Consider the following 22,303-nt stretch of genomic DNA (forward strand, 5'->3'; position numbering starts at 1 on the left):
ATTAATATTCGCGTCAAGCGTCGGTGAGATTCTGCATCAACGGCCGTCGCTGCGTGTTGGTCATGCGGCCGTCGTCGCGACCCCTCTTGCATCGCGTGCTCGTGGCGTCCCGTCGTGTCCCGTCAAGGCAGAACCACAGTGGACGCTTCTCAAACTAGCGTCCCAAGCTCCCACTGATTTAAGCAACACTGCCTCTCTCGTCTCTCTCATTGCTCCAGAGCTTTTACTCCCTTTCTTCTCCCATGTTCAAGCTGCTTCTCCCTTCTCGCGGAACTGGTTGTTGAAGCAGGTGGTGGAGGTGTTCGGTGGACCAAGAAATTTTGTTGCGCTTGCATCCTGGTGCGTATTTTAGTTTTTTAAGGAAATAAATATATATTATATTTAAATATTTGAGTGTTTATATTTGTTTAAATATGCATGTCTTGTTTAAATATTTGAATGTTTATATTTGTTTAAATATGTATGCATTTATATATAGTTGTTGAGTAATATTTTACAAATGTTAGGTGATATTGTCATATATTAGAAGAAAAATGAGTGATTTATTATTAATATTTTGAAATGAATTTTTTTGAATAATATATATTTAATTTTTATAATTTTTAACTACTTTATAGATAATCTTAAAAATTAAAGGAAATATTTTTAACAAAATATATATATATATATATATATATATATATATATATATATATATATATATATATATATATATATCAATAATAGTATAATATTTTAATAAATGATGAAATTTATTAAAAATATAAAATTTTATATAAAAGAATAAATGAATAGGAAAATTGTTTTATGATATATTATATAAAAGAATGAAATGAAATAGATAAGATAATAGTATATATTCTTAATAAAAAGTTTAATTATGAAAGAAAATAAATTTAATGTAAATTAGAAATTTAAGGATAATAGGAAAAGTTAATTTAATCTAAATAGTGGTTTAATTGAAAAAAAAATTATTACTAGGTTAAGATTCGAAAGGAATATATATATATATACTTTGAAAAATTGTAAAAGTTAGTGAAAAAAGTGAAAAATAATAGGAAATTTAGTTTATAATATATTATATTAAAGAATAAAATAAAAGAGATAATATAATATTATATTCTTAATATAATTAAAAAAAATTAATAAATACCATAAATAGCCGAAATAAAGTTTATATTAGTTAAAACATAAAAGATATATATTTTTTTAAAATATAGTAGTTGAATATGTAGATTAGAAATATTTAATGTTAAAATTATAGAAAGAAGAAAAAATTTCAAGCAAAATAGTGTTTATAATATTTTATAATAAATAATGTAGAGAATATATAATATAAATGAATATTATTAAGTTGATAGTTCAAACAAAAATAAAAAAATAAAAGAAATTAAAATAATTGAATATTTATGGTTATCCTAATCGATTATGAGAATTCAGAAAATCAAAAAATAATTAAATGAATCGAACCAGAAAACCAAAGTGGTTCGATTCATTTTATTATTTTTTTTCAACACATTTAGTTGAATATATGAGGTGAACCGGACAGTTTATCCGAGTACTTATAGAATTTCTTAGGTGAACCGAATCAAACCGCAGCAGCATTAGATTTGATTTTTTAAAAAAAATTTAGATTTGAATTAAAAATTTAATAGGTTTGGCCGAAATAAAGAACCAAACTGCATATTTATTTGAATTCCTTTTTTTTTTTACAAAGTTAGGCAATACTATTAATTATAATTTTTCTTATGTGTCATTCAAATAACTAGGATTCTTATTTAATCAGAAAAATGTCAATTCCATCGTTTGCTACCTTATATTGGGATGGAGAAATTATTATTGATGGTGAAGGCTGCGACTATTGTGGGGGTTCATCAACAGTCATTACCATTGGTAGACGCATGGATTTTGGTACTTTAGGTATGAAAATAGTACGTGCAATTGATCTTGAAGCTGGGTGTGAATTTATATCAAATATATTTTTCAGACAACCCATTGAAGGAGATGGTTCAGTGAAATGGGACTGTATGGGTTTGACTAACGATGATGATGTAAATATTATGTTTAATTTTATTGATGAAATTGGAGGTATGTCATCGATAGAATTATATATTGATATTTTTCGACCGGATGCATCTAGAAATGTTGTTGATGAAGCGGGACCATCAAATGTTGGTACTACTGATGAGGTAGTTGTTCGCTATCAATCGTCTGAACTTGATAGTAGTACGTTTGAGGATAAAGTTTTGGGGGTTATCAATGAATCTGAAGATATTTGTGAACGTCGATGGGTGTACGAATCAAATGAATCATACTTTTCTGATAGTCATTATTGCCCCAATAATGGTGTCGATGAAGAGGATTCTGATGAACAATGGATTGATAGTGATGAGGCAGACTTCAATCAGGATGTTGAGCATGATAATGAGGTAGTAGTCAACTTGCCTTCATACTATAACACTCATGTTGCAAACCCAATAATGCCTATTGTCCATCCTCCACCTTACTGTGAATTAGATTTTTCATTGCTAACAGTTGATCCATGGTCAAAACCGCAATATAGTTCAATGTGGGATCCATCGAATGAGTTTGAAGTTAGAATGACATTTCCGTCTAGAGAGGCTGTCGAAAGAGCTGCCAAAGAATATCATTTACTTAGGCACCATGACTTTTCTTATGATGAGACAAAGAGCAAAACATATGCTATAAGGTGCAAATATAGAAACAACAATTGTAAGTGGAGAATGCGTGCGTCTCGTCGGGAAGGATCTGATATATGGAAAATTACTCGATATAACGGACCCCATACATGTGTTAATCCATCAATCTCACAAGATCATAGGCAATTGGATAGCAAATTTTTATCTGATTTCATCCTAGCAATTGTACGAGAACAGCCAAATGTGAAGATATCTGCGTTACAATGCGTAAATCAAAGATAAGGTTGGATATATGCCGAGTTATCGGAAGATGTGGAAGGCTAGACACGATGCAGTTGTTAAGATATTTGGTGGTTGGGAGGAATCTTTTACAAGATTGCGTCAATTCATGCTTGCGTTGTGCAAACACAACCCCGATTCTTCGTTCTTGATTGAAGATGACCCTCTGTTTGTTAATAATAAATTAAAACCTGAGAATCGGGTTTTCGATAGGATATTTTGGGCATTCAAACAAACAATTGAAGGTTTCAAGCACTGTCGGCTAGTTATTTTTATAGACTCCACATTTTTATATGGAAACTACAAAGGGTGTTTATTTTGTGCTACGGGACTGGACGGCAATAAACATATTTTTCCTATTGCATGGGCAATAGTTGATTGTGAAAATACAAGGAACTGGGATTGGTTCATGTCTTGTTTACGGGTGTTTGTGACTGATCAATCTGATATTTGTGTTATATCAGACAGACATATTGCCATTAAAAAAGCAATGCAGCAAGATTGGTGGCAGCCTCCTAATGGACATCATCGATACTGCTTAAGACATGTACTGAGCAATTATAACACGAAGTTTAAAAATCCTGACATGAAAGAAGCTCTCCGAAAGGCAGGTTAGTTTTTGCCAAAGAATATTATTTTTGCAAGCATTAATTGCATTTTCAATGTTATATAATACAAAAAATGTTAATTTTTTTTTAACAGCTCACCAAATTCAGAAAAAGAAATTTTATGATGCCATGGACACAATCAAGAGCGAGCATCCAGATACATTTGAATGGGCCAGAAATATACCATTGGAGAAATGGACACATTCTCATGATGGAGGAAAAAGGTATGGCTCCATGACAACCAATACCGTTGAGTCAGTTAATGGAATGCTTAAGGGGATTCGTGCACTACCAATAACTACAATGGTAGAGAAAATATTTTTTCAATGTGTCCAATATTTTGACACACGCCGCACGACCTTCCGCGAACAATTGCAGTTGGGCTTCAACTTAACACCGGCATGTCGTCAAATTATGAATGAAAATTTGAATGAAGCAAACTCACTTAATGTTCGATTATTTAATCGCGATTGTGGTGAATTTGAAGTTTGGAAAGATAGAACTGGGGACAACCACATCGTCAAACTTTATGAGAGGACATGCACATGCGAGAAGTTTCAAGAGATACGTATTCCATGTTCTCATGTCATAGCAGCATGCCAATCAATGTCAATTAATTATGAGCAATACGTTTCAAATTATTATACATTGGAACGAACGCTTAAGTGCTATGAGTGGCAGTTTCATGCACTTGGACATCATGATGATTGGCCAACAGATAATGATCCAATCCTTGTATCTGACCCAAATCGGAAAAGGTCTAAAGGAAGACCAACTTCTTTAAGGAAGATGAATGAAATGGATTGGATGGTGATTCAAAAGAGAGGGGATCCGTCTAAAATCCATTGAAGGACACTATTTTCAAATACTTTGTATTATTATCATAAATTGTTGGACATAGTTTTCATTATTATGTTTTCATTTTATGTGTATTATTACCCCCCTGTTGTTAGGTTACGTACTTTTCAATTTTATCTTAAATTATTGCATTATTTAATATAATTACTGCATTATGATTTATTTCGTATATATTTATTTATGCTCTCTTTTGTTTATGACTTAGATAAAATAATGGCTCGTATAATGCGCACTCCGAAAAGAATTGTCAGTCAACAACAGCGGGCAAGAGTACATGGTTTAATTAGGAATTTGATTAATCTACCTATGGAAGTAACACCATCAACTACAGGAGATTACCTACTCTGCATTGTTAAGCATATGATAAGGGTGAATGGGCTAATTCAACAAATCATATGGGAAGGAGAGCTATTAACAGATAAACCTAGATATTTGGCTTTAAAGTCAGCTTTTAGTTGTGTCCAGGATAAAGGCATACTTGACAGTGTATGGCGAAAATTAGAAGCTAACCGTACCCCATCATATTTACTACTTCTTAAAGGATTTGTCAAAGAATATGCTAATTGGGTCGCTACAAGGACAATGTGTCGGGCGAGTGGTATAAAAATGCGTGATAGGAAGAAACATACTCTGGTAAAGCCCTGTTTACCTAAAATCGACTACACATTGGAGAAAGATATTTATGACGAGCTAATTAGATCATGTCCTGTAAATCAAATAGTCAGACTGACCTAATTAGTTGATGTAGTAAACAATGTTGATGTAGTAAACAATGATGTACTTTTATCTTTGCATTGACTATGTAATGTAGACTTATTAATTAATGCATTGAATGAGAAATTTTTATTTATACCATTTTATACGTGTATTAAATATTTTTGTTACCATTCATGTTTTATTTACTGTATAAGGAAAATATGTGTATTGTTTTACCTGTCACAAATACAAAATGAAAATGTATATTTAATATAATGAATAGGTATGGCTAATCAACAAACAAGAAGAGATTACATTGTGCCAGGTCCAATTGATCCAGAGCTTCTACGACTCCAGTCACAACACCGTTCTGAAGGGATTTGGACTGGTACAATGGAGCATGAGGTGCTTACGTGTAGAAGGCAGGGGAACATATTGCATGCTGACATTGATGACCGAATTATTCCTCATCTCCACGATTCTGGATTTATTGGAATTGCTAGATTAGGATTTTTTCCCCTTGACTGGCACCTTATTAGTGCCTTTGTAGAGCGATGGCGACCAGAAATTCATACATTTATGATGCCAATTGGGGAGTGCACAATCAGTCTTCAAGATGTTGGCATTATCACCGGATTGCCAATACATGGTTCTGCAGTAACTGGAATGTCACGAGCCGAATGGCCAGAAGTTTGTGAGCTCTTGTTGGGAGCTAGACCACCTCCAGAAATGATTCGAGGACATACATTAAAATTATCATGGCTAACTGATGAGTTTGGAGCTATTCCACATGAAGCTGATGATTTAACAGTGTTATGGCATGCAAGAGCATTCATATTACGACTCATCGGTTCGATATTTCCCGACAAGACAAACTCACGTGTGAACTTGATGTTCCTACCCCTATTAGAAGACTTGAGGCAAGCTGCGACATACAGTTGGGGTGGAGCTTGCTTAGCCTTCCTTTATCGTGAGCTTTGTCGTGTTGCAGTTACTGAAGCAAAGGAGATTTCAGGACCCCTGTTCATATTGCAAATCTGGGCTTGGGAGAGATTTAAAATAATCTCTCCATCAATAAGAGATCCATCGGCACCTCATGATGCACCCCTAGGTGCTAGGTATGTAACTAAATTTATATTTTTTTCCATTAAACAATCAAAAAATTGATTTTTATTGCATTATATTTTAAATTTTCTTATCAACTAACAGGTGGAGTAGAGCTCGACAAATCACTGAAGTTACAACCCATGTACTACAACAAATTCGATACAATCTTGATCGAATGCGACCTGAAGATGTAAATCAAAATTCGCAAAATCTGACTTAAAATAGTGTTATATTTTTTTCCTATATTAATCACTTTATGTTTTGCAAATTTAGTACTTCATGTTTTGCTCATTTTCACTTGCAGATTACATGGGAACCATATAATGAGGAATTGTTGGATGAGCTGCCCGACATGTGCATACAGGGTCGTCCCATATGGAAGGCAGTGGTGCCATTAATTTGCTTCCATATTATTGAATGGCACCAGCCTGATAGAGTGATGAGGCAGTTTGGTTTGGCCCAACCTATTCCACGACGACCGATGCAAACAGATGAGTTACATGAGATTACTCTCCGATTTAGTGAGAGTAATTGGGCGCACCACCATGCGACGTACATTAATCGTTGGAATAGGCGAGAACATTACATTGTTCAAGGGCAAGAAATGGCACAACCACTCCACCATCATTCTGAATATATGGAGTGGTATCGTCGAGTTGCAAGACGTTGGATCTCAATAAGTGGAGCTGCCATTGGTTGTGTGGTAATCATTTACAATACATATTTTTTCATTATTAAATACTTAGTATTAATAATTTTTAATTACAGTGTTTAACACAAACTGTAACATAATACATGGACTTCATATTTTTACAGGAGGATGCAATTGAGGATTGTTTGCTAAAATTACAGAACCCATCAACAGAAAATGTGGCTGAAGTTAAACGTACATTAAGAAAAATGATGATTGCTCTAGAGGAAGAAAGTCGGCTTTGCCAAATGCCACCTCCTCAATCCGCACCTCAAGCAACAACCTTTAATGATGAATTAGAAGAGGACCAACCCATCAACTAGCCTGAGCCCTCATAAAAAGCAGCACGACGCCGATCACGTCCTGCTCGAAGTCGTCAACATCCAGTGCGTCCAGCCTCTCCTCCCGATGATGCTTTGCCCCCACCTGTCGCATTCCACCCTTACTGCATCACATCAGCGCCTGATCATTCTGATCCTATTCCCTCGGCTCCTGCACTATCTGACCCTGCTCATTACACTGGTTGGATGGCTACCCCATCAATGCCTGGCCCATCAGCACCATGGATGTCATATCAAACTCAAATGCAAAACAGAAGCACATTCGACTTTACTGAGAGTCAACAGCCGCAAACACCATTCGGCGGCTTATTTGCTCCATTTGGCAGACCATCAAGCATTGGGCCATCACAGTATACATCAGGTCAATTTAGTGGATATGGGTCAGAACAATACTTTGCACCATATCATTCTGGTGCCTTAGGCCATATTCCATCTGCTGCGGGTCTATTTGGATACCATGAACAAAGTGCTGTGCATTATACTGCAGGGGGGGAATCATCGGGACAACATCAAGGGCAAGCTAGCCAACCCAAAGATGCACAAGGTCATCCAGCAGAACATCAAGAAGGGGGAGAACATCGAGTTCTTCGACCGAGACGACATATACGAAGACCTGGTTGTGGCACATGACTGATTTAAATATTTGTTATCATTTTATATATTAATTATGAAAACTTCTCTCAAGTTATTTCTTGCTTTAAGTCAATTGCTACAATATGTTAGTGACAATTTTTATATTTTTTGCACAATTAAATTTCCTACAAATTTTTAATAACTTAATTTGGCACTAACTGAAAATCAATTACAGTATTTAAATTTTATATTGTTATACATGCCAACACATAATAAATAATAATTTCATTTCTTTTAAAATTTAAATTTATTAATTGCTATCAACAAAATAAATTATTCTAATTATAATAAGAATAAAATTTAATATTAAAGCAACAATTTTACTTAATTTATTATAAATTTCAATTTTAATTTTTTTAACTTGTATTAATTATTGCAAATTTTTATATGAGTATGATGCTAAATACTTTCCATTCAATTGTACAACATTTAATTTATTTAAATCTATAAAATTAATTATTCTTTTAATAATTACAATTTAAATTTTTATTCAAAAAATTTAGTTCAAATAATATTGTTATTTTATAAAACTAACATATTTTTTAAAAAAATTATAGTATATATTTTTTTATTTTTTTCACATAAAATTTATAGTAATTTGAAATTACACAATACCCTTTTACATTTAACATTTAATTTCCTTAAATATATAAAAATAATTATTTACACTTTAATAAAAATTATACTACATATTTTTTGTTAATTTAATACAATTACAATTTTACACTTTAATATTTTAAATTTATAAAACTATTATATTTAAAAAAAAAATTTTTTTGGCAAAAATGCTTTGTGAAAATCGCTACTCATAGTAGCGTTTTCACACTTTAATATTTTAAAAAAAAATTTTTTTTTGGTAGAAATTCGCTACTCATAGTAGCGTTTTCACACTTTAATATTTAAAAAAAATTTTTTTTTTTTGGCAGAAATGCTTTGTAAAATTTGCTACTTACAGTAGTGTTTTGGTAGAAAATTATGGCAAAACGCTATTCTCAGTGGCATTTTGGTAGAAACGCTGGTGTGGCTAGCGTTTTGAATACTAAAATGTTATTATTAGTCGCGTTTTTATACTAAAATACTATTTTGTTTTGAAACGCTATTTTTAATAGCGTTTTGGACATTAAAACGCTATTAATAATAGCGTTTTTAACGCTCTAACTTTTCCTCACCCCTTTCTGGTAAATTTTACACATCACACCCATTTTTAGTAATTTTAGTTTCCAATTCACCCTTGTACGGTCAATTTCCCATTTTCCATATTACTAGTTTCTGGTTAGCTACTTGTGTTTTTCTTAAGCCATTTTCTCAGGGCCATAGCCAATAGTTTATAGCCTTTTCTTTAATTTTGGAAAAAGTTTTGGCCTTGACACAAAAGCATACTACTCTCCAAAAGCTCGGGAGACAGATGCATAAACTAAGAGAAATGGCAAATTCAATGCAATGCAAGCAGCTCTTTTCTTTATTATATGGAAATAGTAAAACATTATACTAGAGATTACAATTTGAATTTGGCATCACTCCCTTTCTTATGCTCCATCAACAACATTACTTCCTGGTGTTTCTGGTACTAAGAAAATGTTACTGAAGTTCTAAATGATACTCAGAAATTTGACATGAGAAAAGAAAGAAGAGAACCCAGATGGATATCAGGAGTTGGATACTTATGCAGCCGCGGAGATGCACTCAATCGCCTGCTTGCATATACTAGTCATTGTTGCTTCAGGCCCGTAAACCTAAAAGAGAAAGAAGACACAATTTTCATTGGGACAATTACGTGTGGCGAAGTGGTTTTGTTAAGCATGGCACATTGCAGTTAGTTAAATACAACTGAGGAACAGGACAGGAGATTGGTACCTGTATTGGAAGTCCAATTTCTTCTCCAAGTGACCTCATTTTTGCAAGGCCTTTCTGGTAATTAGGACCTCCTCTCCTCACATACATGTGCATCCTTGCTGCTTTAAGCTTAGATTCCTAAAAGATCAAAATACCAATATCCTGATTAGCATTGGTGAAAGCAAAGGAAAACATTCAGATTGAGATTAAATTTGAAACAGTCAGTTTTCTTAAAGGTTTGGCACGTCACAGTAGAGGGTTTTGGATCTTAGTTATGACAAGGGACTTTCAGTAGAAGTAGGATTAACTTCATATTACCTTAGCTCTGCTATTACATTCAGGGTTAAAAGAATAAAAAGAAGAGCCTAATTAGTGTATGCAAACCTTTTCCTTCAAGGCTCGAATTATGCCATTAAATGTAGCAGCTACATCAGTGAAGTTAGCAATCCCTCCTCCAATTACAAGGGCTCTCTTACGGCCATCAGGATCAGAAGTTGCACACTGTAGGGAAACGTTATATCAGTTGTGTAGTCAGGCTTAAATATATAATCCATATCTGAGAGTTTATGAGAATATGAAAATGTCCTCCCAAGGTTTTCTTCTGGATTTGAAAACCTTATGTATATACTGGAACCATCCTGGGGCATTTTTCAGGTAAATTATATTTTCCAAAAGCTTTAACAGTAGTGGGCAGTTATGTACCAAAATGACATTTCACTTGCTAACATCAAACTGTGACACGATGTTAATATGGAGAGTGAGTCCTTACATCAATTACAACTCTGGCATACTGCAATACTTCCTCTTCATTGGGGGCTCCACTATATTCTGCATAATTCCCAAGCTCAGAAGCATAACCAAGATCTCCAACCTGATAAGCATAGTTTTTATCACATAAAAGGCCAGTGCCAATGGAGGAAACAAAGGAAAAGAGTCATTTTCATGGAAATCCTATATCCAAACAAAGAGAACCATACTGTATCTGCATAGATGACACTTGCACCTCCTCCAGCCACCATAGTCCAAATTCGCCCCTTTGGATTCAGGACTGTGAATTTCAAAGATGCACTTGTCTGCAAGAAAATTAAGAGCATTTAAAGAGGCAAACTTTATTTTCAAACATGATTCAAAAAATTCTTTGTAGAACATTATCGAGATTCTAGCAAATATCCTAGCTTTTCCACTTCAAGATTACTAAGGATTCATGAGAAATTAGAGATAAAAAAAAGTAAAGGCATAAAATTAGATAGGAAAGAGATTTTCAAGTATGGTTCCTAGGCATCTATAAACATCTAAAATACCTTTTCATCTAGTCCATGAATAAAGCTCTCTGTGGAGCTCATAACTCTACCAAATGGCAGTGGAAATCCAATGTTGCCCCACCTAGATAAATAAAGAAGTGCGGCATTCATTTAATAAATCAGATGCATAAAATTGTTAGTATTAAAAATATTCGAAACAGCATGCAAAGGAGAAAACTATCGAACAAAAGAATGAAATATACTTCTTGAAATTCTTGAAAGCAGCAGTGTCATCCAGCTCGCCTCTCATATCCAAGGGATAAGGCTTTCCATTAACCAAAGTGAAAGGATTCATCTCCAGGAAAGTGAAGTCAAGATCTGATTCACACAAGATTCAGAAGTTAATAAAAAATTCTAACAGCAAAATAATGTTACGTCTGAAGTTCAGAATTTCAATATGGTATGGATTGTCAAAAATAATCATTATACCTTGAAATAGAGCAAAAATTGATTTAATAAACTCCTCAATTTCTCGTTTTATCTGCATCCAATGATGGATTGTTCGTAAATGAATACAAGTTTATAATAAAGCCTGAAATCAATTGTGCACATAAGATGAACTTGAAAATTAACAAACTGAATCATACAACTGCCTAATTCACTAGTTTTCTCTCCAAATATCCAGTGGTCAATCAACAAGTAAGTTTTTTTTTTTCTCCTTCCATTCCTTTTTTAGTAAAAAGATTGACCAGGTATAAACTTCGAAACACGACTTAAATGCTAAACTGATGTTGACGAAAGACAAAAGCGAAGCCAGAACAAAAGAACACAAACAGTCAGCCAGATCATTTATTCACAAAAATTACCTCCAATGGAAGGGTTGCAACAAGTGGAGCGCATGTTTCTGATGTAAATGATGACCCTGTTGGAACATATATAGTCTTAACCTGGATAAAGAACAAAAGCCTTCGTAAATATGGTGCTGCAAATAGGTAATATAACAGAAGTTTGACAGAATTGAACATTAGAAAGACTTCTTTGTCAACTATGAGTGACAAAAACTCCTTTCCAATGAAAATTTGTGACAAATTCACATCTAAGAGCACCTTATCCCAATTCTCTTCAATTTCAATTCCTCCACAATCTGAAAAGCTTATGCTGCACCCAAGTCGCTCCGAGACAATATTAAGGTAAAACTCCTCATTGTGGGGGATGAAAGGTTCAACAATGAATGTTGTTATAGGTCCTTTACATCCACTCATCTCAACCTATTAACCAAAAGAATGAAATTTAATCCAAAAATCGAAGGCTGTATGGGCAACCAAATCGTTCATTAGCCATAGCAAGAGATAATATTTGGGGAAAAAATACTACCTCTTTTCCAAGGCGTTCTTTCACAAAAACAGCAACTTCAGCCAAATCTAGATTTAAAGCAACTAGGCCACTCTTCCCACGCTTACCAAACAGCATGTCAGGCTTCACAACCAGTTTTCCTGACAAAAGCCAGGGTTCCTTCTCTGCTAGCTCATTGAAATCAGTTGATTCTGTAACCTAACAAATCACAGAAACAAATTTATGATATGAAAATGGAATTATATTGCTAACATAATATGGGATTTTGATTTAAGAAATCTAGTGCTTTGGGGATTCAAACAACACAGAACATTAGAACAGGGTTAAAGACATAATAGGGTTCAAGGTTTCAACATTCAGAAGATGCTTTTTAGGTTCATGTGGTCATAATAACGCATCAGTCTTAATTCCTACAAACTTTTTCACTATTCAGTCATGTTAGCCATCTAGTATGGGCCATTAACCTCATAATACCACCCAATGCCCAGTTGTTACTAAAGAAGATGATGAAATCCATCAAATATAATCTTATTAACCAACTAGAACAGAACCACTGATTTAGAATTCAACATTAGCATGATCTCAATTCTCATGTTCCAATGAATAAAAATAGACCCAGCTTTGGACTTAAAGACTCAGACGCAACTTCCGTAATTAATCAAGCTAACTCGATCCACGAATCAAGAAAATGCACTCACTTGTGCGGATTTGATGGGCAATTCATAGCCAGAAAGCCTCTTGAAATGATCCTTCAACAATCTCTTGGAGTCATACTCTCTGATCTTCTTGCGTGCCATTTGTTTACCTGATTTTCACCAAAACAAAGACCCGTAAATAATCAAATGCAAGTTCGCACACTCCCAGATCACAAAATCAACCAAAACCCACAACTACTCTTCTTCCAAATTCCAACAATCTGTACAAAGGAAGTCTTACATTTAATGGAAACCAATAAATGACAACAAAAAACTGATATGAACGTAGATTTTCATCTTCATTTTTTAGAGCTATACATGAAAAAAAAAAACTTTAATGCGAAATTTCAGAATCAAACGTATCATTGAAGCTGAAGGGATTACCGTTGGCAGAGAAGGAAAGTGGGAAGATTAATGGGTTAGGTAGTTTGAGAGCTACAACAAGAAGCACAAAGACTTGTATTTGGTGGGGCTCTAAAAGCTTATTTATAGTGAGAAATTCAGCATAATTTATTGAAATTTTTAAAAGAAAATCTGAAAATAAAAGAAAATGAGTTTGTTGGGTTTGGAATTCAGAATCGATATTCGTTCGCGGGAACTTATTAACCATGTCTTGTTGGTAACCACATGCGGCACCTACCATCCAGGACCAACGTTTCAACCGCTGATCTCTTCGTAATTTTCTGGTGGAAAATGATTTGGTACTTTCTACTTGTTGCTATGGTGATGCCTATCACCATCGATTCGTTTACCTTGCGTGGGTTCGGCATCAATACTCCACTTCACTCCAAAAATGGGAACATGAGTTGCATAGTTCTTTACAAAACAGTTAAATAAATTAAAAAAAAACTATTTTTATTAATATTTAAAAATTATATTTTGCTTAAAAAGCTCTTTCATGAGATTTCAACCTCAATCTCAAATGGAACCAAAAGCTAGGTAGGTGAGTCTAACACTCCACAAAAACACTTTGGTAAACTCTTCAGAGTTGAACTCTCCCTCTCAATATTCATTGACTTGTCATTTTTGCAAGCAAGTTGTGCTTCTTAAACAAGATCAACCTAAATCACTTCCCGTGTCATGCCCCAAATTTTATTATTATTATTATTATTATTATTATTTTATCTAAACACTAAGCTAAGTGCCGTGCTTTGCAAGCGACTTTTTTTTTTTAATTTTATAATTTTATTATTTAAAATTTTAGATATCAATTGAAGCAATTTTATGTAATATCGAATTTTTAAATTTTGTATTAGTAAAAAGGTAATAATGGTAATAAAATCCTTATAATTTATACAAATACAAATTTTCATATACTATGATTGACTTTTATCTCTAAATATCAATAATAATTATATGGCAGTTATTTTCTTCTAATTATGTGATTAATTATATTAATTGATATTGATATATGATAATATATCATATTTATTACTAAATTATTATTATTATTTGACATTAGTATATTAATTGATATGTCACATGGCACTAATTATCAAATTATTTTCTTTTGATAATATTAAGTAAATGTAGTTAAAAAAGAAATAGTGGTAAAAAAAAAATACCCAGCATGAAATACAATAATTTTATGTTGACTAAAAGTAATTAATTAGAAGGTAAATATTAATAGTTAAAATAAAGAAAAATATTAATATAATAATAACAGAAGAAGGCGTTAATTAGCAAGCTATTTATTCTCTCTTTATATAAATATATGTAAAAGATTTATGTGGACTCTTATCAGTTTTTAATTAATAATGCTTTTTACGTTGGAGGTTAAATTTTATAAATTAATTATAACTTCATGTTTAGTTCTATAAAAATAATTATTTTTCAAAAAACATAGTTGTTCAAATTTTATACTGTGAATTCTGATTAAAATGTGAAAGAGTGAGTGAGTGATGGAGGGTCATTTATTATTCTTATTAGTTTAACTTATGAAAATTAATTTATAAATATTTAAAATTTAAATAGTTATATATTTAATGAAAATATTTATAAATAACGGATAAATAATTAATATATTTAATAAAAAAATAGTTTATAAGTATTTATTATTAAAATAATTAAAAATAATATTAAATAGTATAATTTATAATTAAATTTTAAAAATTAAATGAGAATAATATTATAAAATACTTAATCAAATTAATTTATAAATACATAACTTATAAATATAAAAAAAAATAAAAAGTTAGATTTCAGACTTATTTATTTTAACTTATAAATTTAATTTATAAATTAAAAAATTATTATAAATAAACAAGTTAATCTATTTTTAAATTGTATAAGTTGATTTGAACATTTAAACACTCTCTTAATCAAAGTGTGATTATAAACTTATTATAATTTTCCTAAATGATATTTTATTATTGTAATTTACTCAAATGATAATTGTACTTACTTTCAATTTGTATTATTATTATTATTATTATTATTATTATTATTATTATTATTATTATTATTATAAACTTTAGACTTATGAGCTGTATGGTTTAATGATTATAAACTATAACACCTCTAATTTTTAAATTTATTATTTTGTGAGTAATATTAATATTTTATTTTATTTAAATTTTAGAAAATTATTTGAAATTTTTTGGATTTTAGAAATCAGGTTCGATTTTTTGAAAATATAAAACTTTGATGATTTTTAAAAATTAATTTAAAGACCACGTGGCAAAATTAAAAATATATTTGGACTCTACGAATTTTTCTGAGTTTTCTAGAATTTTTTCAAAATTTTTTAGCCTCATTTTCGGTCCCAAGGCAGAGTAAAAATATAAAAATTTTGTATATTGAATCGGACCAACCAAATCGAACCGAACCGGATCGGACCGATCGAATCGGACCGGCCTTCTTCTCATTTTTCTTCTCCCCGGCGCGTTCCCGTCGCCCTTCCTCTCTCTCTCATTTTCTCTCTCCTTCCTCCTCTCCGCGCCGCGCCGCCGCCGCCTAGCCCTCCCCATCTCGCCGGCGCGCCTCCTCAGTGCCTTCCCACGGCCGGCCGACGTCCTAGGCGGCCAGAAACGACGAGCGAAAATCCACTTGTGCGGGCGCGCCGTTTCAGCTTCCTAGCCAATCTGGCTACCGTTTGGGCCGGGTCTTGTGTCTAAACTCATCTACACCTCGAGAGCTTTCCATAGACACCAATAACACCAAAATCCATTGAGCGGCTTGCCCAATTTTTGTCCGGGAAGTTTTAGCCCATTTCGACTTTTAGGCTAGATTTCTCGCAAACCTTGAACCCCATGAGAAAACTGAGAGTACCAGAGCACTCCACTCGTTGAGAGCTTCGCGGTAATATAAATTTCAAAATTTTCCGACACCATTTTTCGGTGGGTCCTATGAAATTTCGTAGTATTTTTTCGAGCACTAAATGAGTTTAGAAAATTTCATAAAAAATTTGTACTAACCCCCGTGTTGTGGGCTTCAATTCACGGAAATTCGACGGTTGCCCGGGTCTGCAAATTTCCGGCCAGACAGACAGGTTATCGAAAAAGTCTTGGAATTGGATCGAGATTTTGGCTACCCCACTGTTGTCAGACGTCCTGAGCGCGTCCCGGAGTCAGAATCGGCATAGGTGAGCCAAGACAGCCTTCCTCCTTCGCCTAGCCGCCACAGTGACTTCGGTTGAGTCTGTGAGTAAAATATTAATTTTAATTGTAATTTTGATATTATTATATATTCAAGCATGCTCATGCATCACTTATATATATATATATATATATATATATATATATATATATATATATATATCAATGTAGTTAAACTCTACGCAAGTTTTATGTTGTATTCACAACTGTTAAAGTGCCATGGATGTTGTTTGTGGTAATTTGGAGCAGTGAGCATGCGTTGTTGTGCGTGTGATGTGGTGGATATGGATAGGACGGGTAGACACGACTTGAGATCTTCACTGGAACCCAGTCCTTCGGGGTAGACATTGCTTGAGTTATTCACTGGGACCCCGTATTTGGTTTATTAAGCGAAAGTCCGACTGAGATCTTCGCTAGCAGATGTTAGATTAAGAAAGCTGTATAGGGGATCAGCCCCCATATATGTATTGTTTGACATTATTAGGTGTATGAGTGCTCCAATTTGCTTTTTTGATGTGATTTGTATGAAAGTTATGACGATATTGCATTTCACTCCACATGGTGCATTAACTTTAGATAGCTATAGAGATTATGGTTAAAATTGATATTTTACTCTCTTAATCGAACACTCACTCCTGTTCATTATTTTTTCAGACTACAGGAGATTTCTTGTTGAGTTCTAACCTGTCTCTCTCTCGCAGGTCGTCTATTAAAGTCTGTAGTGTTTATATAATTCTGTTAACTCCTAAAATTTCTGCATGTGTTAGAAATATTTATTTAACTGGGTCTGTAATATAATTATCATGTTGGACCTGTAAACTTATTAAATGCATGTATGGTTGGATTGAATGAGGGAACCGAGCTCCCATTTATTTTTATGATAATTTGATTATGAGGAGGGTGAGCTGAGCTCCCCAATTTATTATATATTGTGTTTACAGGTCCGACGAGTCAAAAACTTTCCGTTAAAAGGTCCCTTTTATGTTTGGACTCTATTTGGTTGAATTCTAGAAATTGGGCCCAAATGGGCCTTAGAGTTAGGTTAAGGAACAGTTAGGCTTACTACGGGCCTCGAGGGCTTTAGGCTGGACCAGGTCCTAGTGTCGGTCCGGCCCATAGGCTGGGTCATGACACAAAACAACATTTAAATGATAAAAAGAATAATTAAATATATATATATATATATATATATATATATATTAAAATAATATTAATTTTTGCAAACCTTAAATTATTATTTAAAAATATAACAAAAAATTGATTCATAATTATTTAACTAATCAAATACTTGTTTAAAAATATCAATTAATCAAAATAAAAATAAAATTAACTTGTAAAATGTTACCCAATAGAGTTAGTCTAGTTAATAAAGATAAGAGTTCTCAATCCTTATTAAATAAAGTTCGATTCTCTTAAAAAATGCTATGAAATTATTTATTCTAAATGCACTAGATAATATATAAAAAGTAACTTTAAAATTACGCGGGATGATAATTTAGTTTTAATTTAAAATTAATTTAAAAATATTTAAAAAACAACTTCAACGGCATTTATTATAAAATAAAAAAATATATGATTTAGATGACTTAAAATAAAGATAGCTCCATGTGATTTGCAAATTTTTTTTTTTAGAAATATTATTCACATTTTTCGTCATTTGAAAGAAAAAAAATGAAAAACTTGTATGGAAAACATTTTCCCTATTGGGAAATCTTCTTTATTTTGAAAAAAATATTCCATCCCAAGGGCCCACTTGGTTGTTATTGGTCTATTTCTTTTTTTTTTTTTAATCTTAAAATAGTATAATGACAAGCTTATTATTATTATTATTATTATTATTATTATTATTATTATTATTTAATTTTAAATCTAAAAAAATTAATTATTATTAACATCCATCAAACACGGGAAATGTATTCTAACTGATTTCCTGTTTTACCAAAAAAAAAAAATTCCGTAAAAAATATTTTTCATAAGTTAATTATTTTTTCTAAAATACATAAAGTATCGTTTTTTAAGTTGTGATGGAGAGTAATAAAAACATTTTAGAACAAAAAACATTATACTATAAAAAATAATTAAAAATATTTATTTTTTATAGTTTTTATAATTAATCTTTAATTAATATATTTAAAGTCATACTTTTAGTAATTTCAATCACTATATATTAAAATGGCTTAAAACTCAATTATATTGTGTATTTATCGAAAAAATTTAATTTAGTTTATTTTTAAATTTTTATTTAATTTAACCTCAAAATTTTATTTTAAACTCAATTTAACTCAAAAATTAAAAAGATTAATTTCTTAATGTTTAGGTTTAAATTAAGAAATTAAGAAATTTAATTTTAAAATTAAGAAATTAAACTCTAATTTTTGATTTAAATAAAAAAATTAAAAAATTTAAATTAAGTTTAAATTAAAAATTTTAAATTAATTTAAATAAAAATTTAAAAATATACCAAACTAAACTTCTCTAATAAATACAGAGTTAAATTAAATATTTTATTTATATTAAACTGACCCATAATCTTTAGTTTCAGCCTTAAAATAAGGCCCAATACAAAAATAGCATAAACTCGAAACAATAAAAGACATCCAGTAGGCCCATCAGGCCCAACGCCCCTTTTTAGTTTGATAGAGAGCAGGAGAAGAGAACGGAAACAGAAACCAAAAGAACGATCGGCGGTGGTTGCTAGGTCATGGATCCGAACTTGTTTGTCTACTCAAATTTCTGAATTCTGAGACGCTACCATTACCCAATCTACTTTTTCAAGCAGGTACACGTTTTCTGTGTAATTGAGTTGAATTATATTTATATTTTGATTTACGAGAGCCTGGGTTTTCGAATTGGGTGGATAATGGAATTTGCAGATTGTAAACTGAAGATGGAAGGAATGGAGCAGTGGAGAAACGAAGCGAAACAATGGTTGCAACAAGGGATTGAATATGCCCATCAGATACCTCCCACTCAGCTCTATGCTGCTGCTGCCGTCTTGCTTCTCACCACCCTTTTCTTCTTAATCAGTACTTGTCTCTCTCTCCCCTTTGTAATTCTGTCTGTGTCATATTCAGCTCTCAAATGTGAAGTGTTTTCTTTTTCTTGGTGTTATTTTTGTTGGGTACTTTACAATTAGAGGGCTGTAACTGCTTTTTTTTAATAAAAGCATCATTCTGAAAAAGCACTAAAAAAAAATTATTTTGTTATTTTAATATTTTTATAGTTAAAATTTATTAAATTTAATTTAAAATTATTTTTTAATATTCTTTAATTAATATATATATAAAAAAAGCAGTTTCAATAACGATAACACACTCGTGTGTTTCTAAGAGCAAATGCACAGATTCTCAGAGTCCTGCGTTGCTGTATTAGAAGATGGGCTGGGACCGAGGTTTTGGGGTTATTATTCCCATGTCATTGCAATATGTTATATAGGATGAATAGATGCATTTATTACTTCTTATCATTTAAGAATTCGTGGCAACTGTGCTGAATATAGTTAGCATTTTTTCACAAGTTGTTAGTTCGGCAGTGATGTGTGAATTTAACTATAGTTGCTAGAATTAAAGTTCAAGTTTGTGGAACTGAGGAATACAATCTGATGCAAAATCTGGGGAGAGTGGTTCTAAAATCTGTTGATGCTTTCCTGAGGTCAGAGAATGAACGATATTATTGATTCTCTGCCACTAGCAAATAGGGAAAGATTGATAAATAGGTTTCTTGAGTGAATCATCTCTCTGATATATCCAATGTTTAAATTGCACATTTACACTTCATGTGTACAAAACAATGTAGGGAAGATTGATAAATATTTCCTACAAAGTTTTATAATTTGGAAGTGTTTTCCTTTTCAGTTCGCTTGTTCAAGCGCACAAAATCTAGCACCATTGTGCTCACTGGGCTCACTGGGAGTGGGAAAACTGTTCTTTTCTATCAAGTAAGGCCCAATGTTGTTTAGTTCCTTGAAAATCTTAGCCGTGAATATTTTCATATTTTAGAGACATGCAATCCTTTGATTTAAGTAATTTTCCTTGATTATATATTCTTTTTATTTATTACCTCTCATCCTTAATGATTGCAGTACCATTAAGTTTATGCAAGTGATCCTGTTTGTGCATTGCTGATTGTAGTCTAATTATCCATCATTTGGTGCCTGTGCCAGCTTCGAGATGGTTCTTCACATCAGGGCACAGTTACTTCAATGGAACCAAACGAGGGCACTTTCATTCTACATTCTGAAAGCTCTAAGGTGTTGATCTTAATTTGGCATGCATGAATTTAGTTTATGCATTTGAGGTGTTCGACTTGCTGAGTTTTTCCTCCCTCCTTTCTCTTTTTCAATATCTAGCACGTTGAAGTAGATATTACATTGAACTTGTGTCCTCTCTCTCTCTCTCTCTCTCTCTCTCTCTCTCTCTCTCATATATCGTTTCTTTTTTTCCTCGACAGAAAGGCAAAATAAAGCCTGTTCATCTTGTTGATGTTCCTGGGCATTCTCGCCTTCGACCCAAACTAGATGAGTTCTTGCCTCAAGCTGCTGGCATAGTATTTGTTGTTGATGCTTTGGAATTTTTGCCCAACTTACGTGGAGTTTCAGAGTAATTACTAGCCTTAAGATAATTTTTTGTTTAAGAATACATGTTTACACATGCACATCCACGATTCAGGTGTAAATATTGCTGGTGTTCTGATAAATTATAGTGTGTACATGATAGGTATCTTTATGATATTTTGACCAAGGCAAGTGTTGTCAAAAGGAAAGTTCCAGTTCTCATATGTTGTAACAAGGCTGACAAAGTGACAGCACATAGCAAGGAGTTCATCCGAAAACAATTGGAGAAAGAAATGTAAAGATTTTTTTTTTCCCCTGACTAATGGCTTGTCTGTTGCATGCATTTTGAACAGTTGGTGGGATCATATGCTCAGTTAGGTTTTTGGTGCCCGTTTCGAGAATTATAACAGCTTATGCTCCTAACAGATGTTATAGCAAACATTTTTACTGCTTGGCATCTGATGTTCATTGCTAGGCATACAAGTATAATTGGTTTCAGACAATATTCCTTTTACTATCATATGCTTACTTTTAGCTTATGGAGCATTTGATTTTGTTATTATGCATCCTTCTCATTTTAATACGATATAGATGCAGCTGTTTGACCTATTTATTTCCTGTCATCTTGCAGTGACAAATTGCGAGTATCAAGAAGTGGAATATCAGAAGCTGATGTTGCAAATGAGTTCACTCTTGGCATCCCTGGGGAAGCGTTTTCATTCTCTCATTGCAGTAACAAAGTTACCATTGCTGAATCTTCTGGTTTGACAGGCGAGATATCTCAGGTGGAACAGTTCATCAGAGAACATGTAAGGCCCTAAGCTAATGTCCTGGTTGATGCCATATATTGTTGATGTGTCTTTGGAAGCTGGTTATTTTTGCCTCCTGATTGTTGGAAAAACTCAACGATGCCACAAAGAATCACACCTTAATTTGCCAGAGGAAAGTGAAGAGAAGTAAAATGAAGGATAGAGTTGGAGGCATGGTTGGTTAGTGGCTTGAAACAATGTTACAAAAACAACTGAGACAAATAGCGATGTTTTTCGGATTCTATTGACAATGAACTCTCTCCCTTTCCTCCACACACCCCACCATCCACCAACACCCCCCCCCCCCCCCCCACCCGGCTTCCTTCTTTCCATTTTTTTAACTGCACTTCT

The 22,303-nt window shown here is 32.8% G+C and overlaps 4 protein-coding genes across 4 annotated transcripts; 3 read left to right on the forward strand and 1 right to left on the reverse strand.

Moving 5' to 3' along the window:
• Nucleotides 1-2,952: 2,952 nt before the first annotated feature.
• LOC131181622 (uncharacterized) lies at nucleotides 2,953-4,396 on the forward strand. Its single transcript, XM_058150479.1, has 2 exons — nucleotides 2,953-3,550; nucleotides 3,642-4,396. The coding sequence occupies exons 1-2, from the start codon at nucleotides 2,953-2,955 to the stop codon at nucleotides 4,394-4,396; spliced, it is 1,353 nt and encodes a 450-aa protein (XP_058006462.1).
• Nucleotides 4,397-5,678: 1,282 nt separating this feature from the next.
• On the forward strand, nucleotides 5,679-7,238 carry LOC110654235 (serine/threonine-protein phosphatase 7 long form homolog). The gene is made up of 4 exons (XM_058149721.1): nucleotides 5,679-6,219; nucleotides 6,311-6,398; nucleotides 6,513-6,911; nucleotides 7,025-7,238. Exons 1-4 carry the CDS (start codon nucleotides 5,681-5,683, stop codon nucleotides 7,220-7,222), a joined length of 1,224 nt encoding a protein of 407 aa, XP_058005704.1. The 5' UTR covers nucleotides 5,679-5,680; the 3' UTR covers nucleotides 7,223-7,238.
• A 2,066-nt stretch (nucleotides 7,239-9,304) lies between these two features.
• On the reverse strand, nucleotides 9,305-13,812 carry LOC110673671 (ATP-citrate synthase alpha chain protein 1). The gene is made up of 13 exons (XM_021836811.2): nucleotides 13,380-13,812; nucleotides 12,999-13,105; nucleotides 12,322-12,498; nucleotides 12,054-12,215; nucleotides 11,814-11,894; nucleotides 11,437-11,488; nucleotides 11,211-11,325; nucleotides 11,008-11,089; nucleotides 10,684-10,779; nucleotides 10,476-10,577; nucleotides 10,091-10,207; nucleotides 9,728-9,844; nucleotides 9,305-9,606 (listed from the first exon to the last, which is right to left on the reverse strand). Exons 1-13 carry the CDS (start codon nucleotides 13,636-13,638, stop codon nucleotides 9,535-9,537), a joined length of 1,539 nt encoding a protein of 512 aa, XP_021692503.2. The 5' UTR covers nucleotides 13,639-13,812; the 3' UTR covers nucleotides 9,305-9,534.
• A 5,306-nt stretch (nucleotides 13,813-19,118) lies between these two features.
• Nucleotides 19,119-22,227, forward strand: LOC110673673 (uncharacterized). The gene is made up of 7 exons (XM_058149722.1): nucleotides 19,119-19,370; nucleotides 19,465-19,617; nucleotides 20,446-20,528; nucleotides 20,754-20,840; nucleotides 21,041-21,189; nucleotides 21,307-21,438; nucleotides 21,775-22,227. The coding sequence occupies exons 2-7, from the start codon at nucleotides 19,479-19,481 to the stop codon at nucleotides 21,962-21,964; spliced, it is 780 nt and encodes a 259-aa protein (XP_058005705.1). The 5' UTR covers nucleotides 19,119-19,370; nucleotides 19,465-19,478; the 3' UTR covers nucleotides 21,965-22,227.
• Nucleotides 22,228-22,303: the final 76 nt, after the last annotated feature.

This window comes from Hevea brasiliensis, chromosome 7 (genome assembly GCF_030052815.1).
Source record: "Hevea brasiliensis isolate MT/VB/25A 57/8 chromosome 7, ASM3005281v1, whole genome shotgun sequence".
Lineage (NCBI taxonomy): Eukaryota > Viridiplantae > Streptophyta > Magnoliopsida > Malpighiales > Euphorbiaceae > Hevea > Hevea brasiliensis.

Bases quoted from the DNA above. Each gene is read 5' to 3' on its own strand.
- LOC110673673 (XM_058149722.1), top strand. From the start codon at position 19,479: ATGGAAGGAATGGAGCAGTGGAGAAACGAAGCGAAACAATGGTTGCAA. The intron at 20,841-21,040 runs GTGTTGATCTTA...TTTCCTCGACAG, and splicing joins TACATTCTGAAAGCTCTAAG to AAAGGCAAAATAAAGCCTGT. The intron at 21,439-21,774 runs GTAAAGATTTTT...GTCATCTTGCAG, and splicing joins AAACAATTGGAGAAAGAAAT to TGACAAATTGCGAGTATCAA.
- LOC131181622 (XM_058150479.1), top strand. From the start codon at position 2,953: ATGCCGAGTTATCGGAAGATGTGGAAGGCTAGACACGATGCAGTTGTT. The intron at 3,551-3,641 runs GTTAGTTTTTGC...TTTTTTTAACAG, and splicing joins AGAAGCTCTCCGAAAGGCAG to CTCACCAAATTCAGAAAAAG.
- LOC110654235 (XM_058149721.1), top strand. From the start codon at position 5,681: ATGATGCCAATTGGGGAGTGCACAATCAGTCTTCAAGATGTTGGCATT. The intron at 6,220-6,310 runs GTATGTAACTAA...ATCAACTAACAG, and splicing joins GATGCACCCCTAGGTGCTAG to GTGGAGTAGAGCTCGACAAA. The intron at 6,399-6,512 runs GTAAATCAAAAT...TTTCACTTGCAG, and splicing joins ATCGAATGCGACCTGAAGAT to ATTACATGGGAACCATATAA.
- LOC110673671 (XM_021836811.2), bottom strand. From the start codon at position 13,638: ATGGTAGGTGCCGCATGTGGTTACCAACAAGACATGGTTAATAAGTTC. The intron at 10,780-11,007 runs GTATTTTAGATG...ATTTTCTTGCAG, and splicing joins TTCATGGACTAGATGAAAAG to ACAAGTGCATCTTTGAAATT. The intron at 9,845-10,090 runs GTTTGCATACAC...TTGATCTTTTAG, and splicing joins TTCGAGCCTTGAAGGAAAAG to GAATCTAAGCTTAAAGCAGC.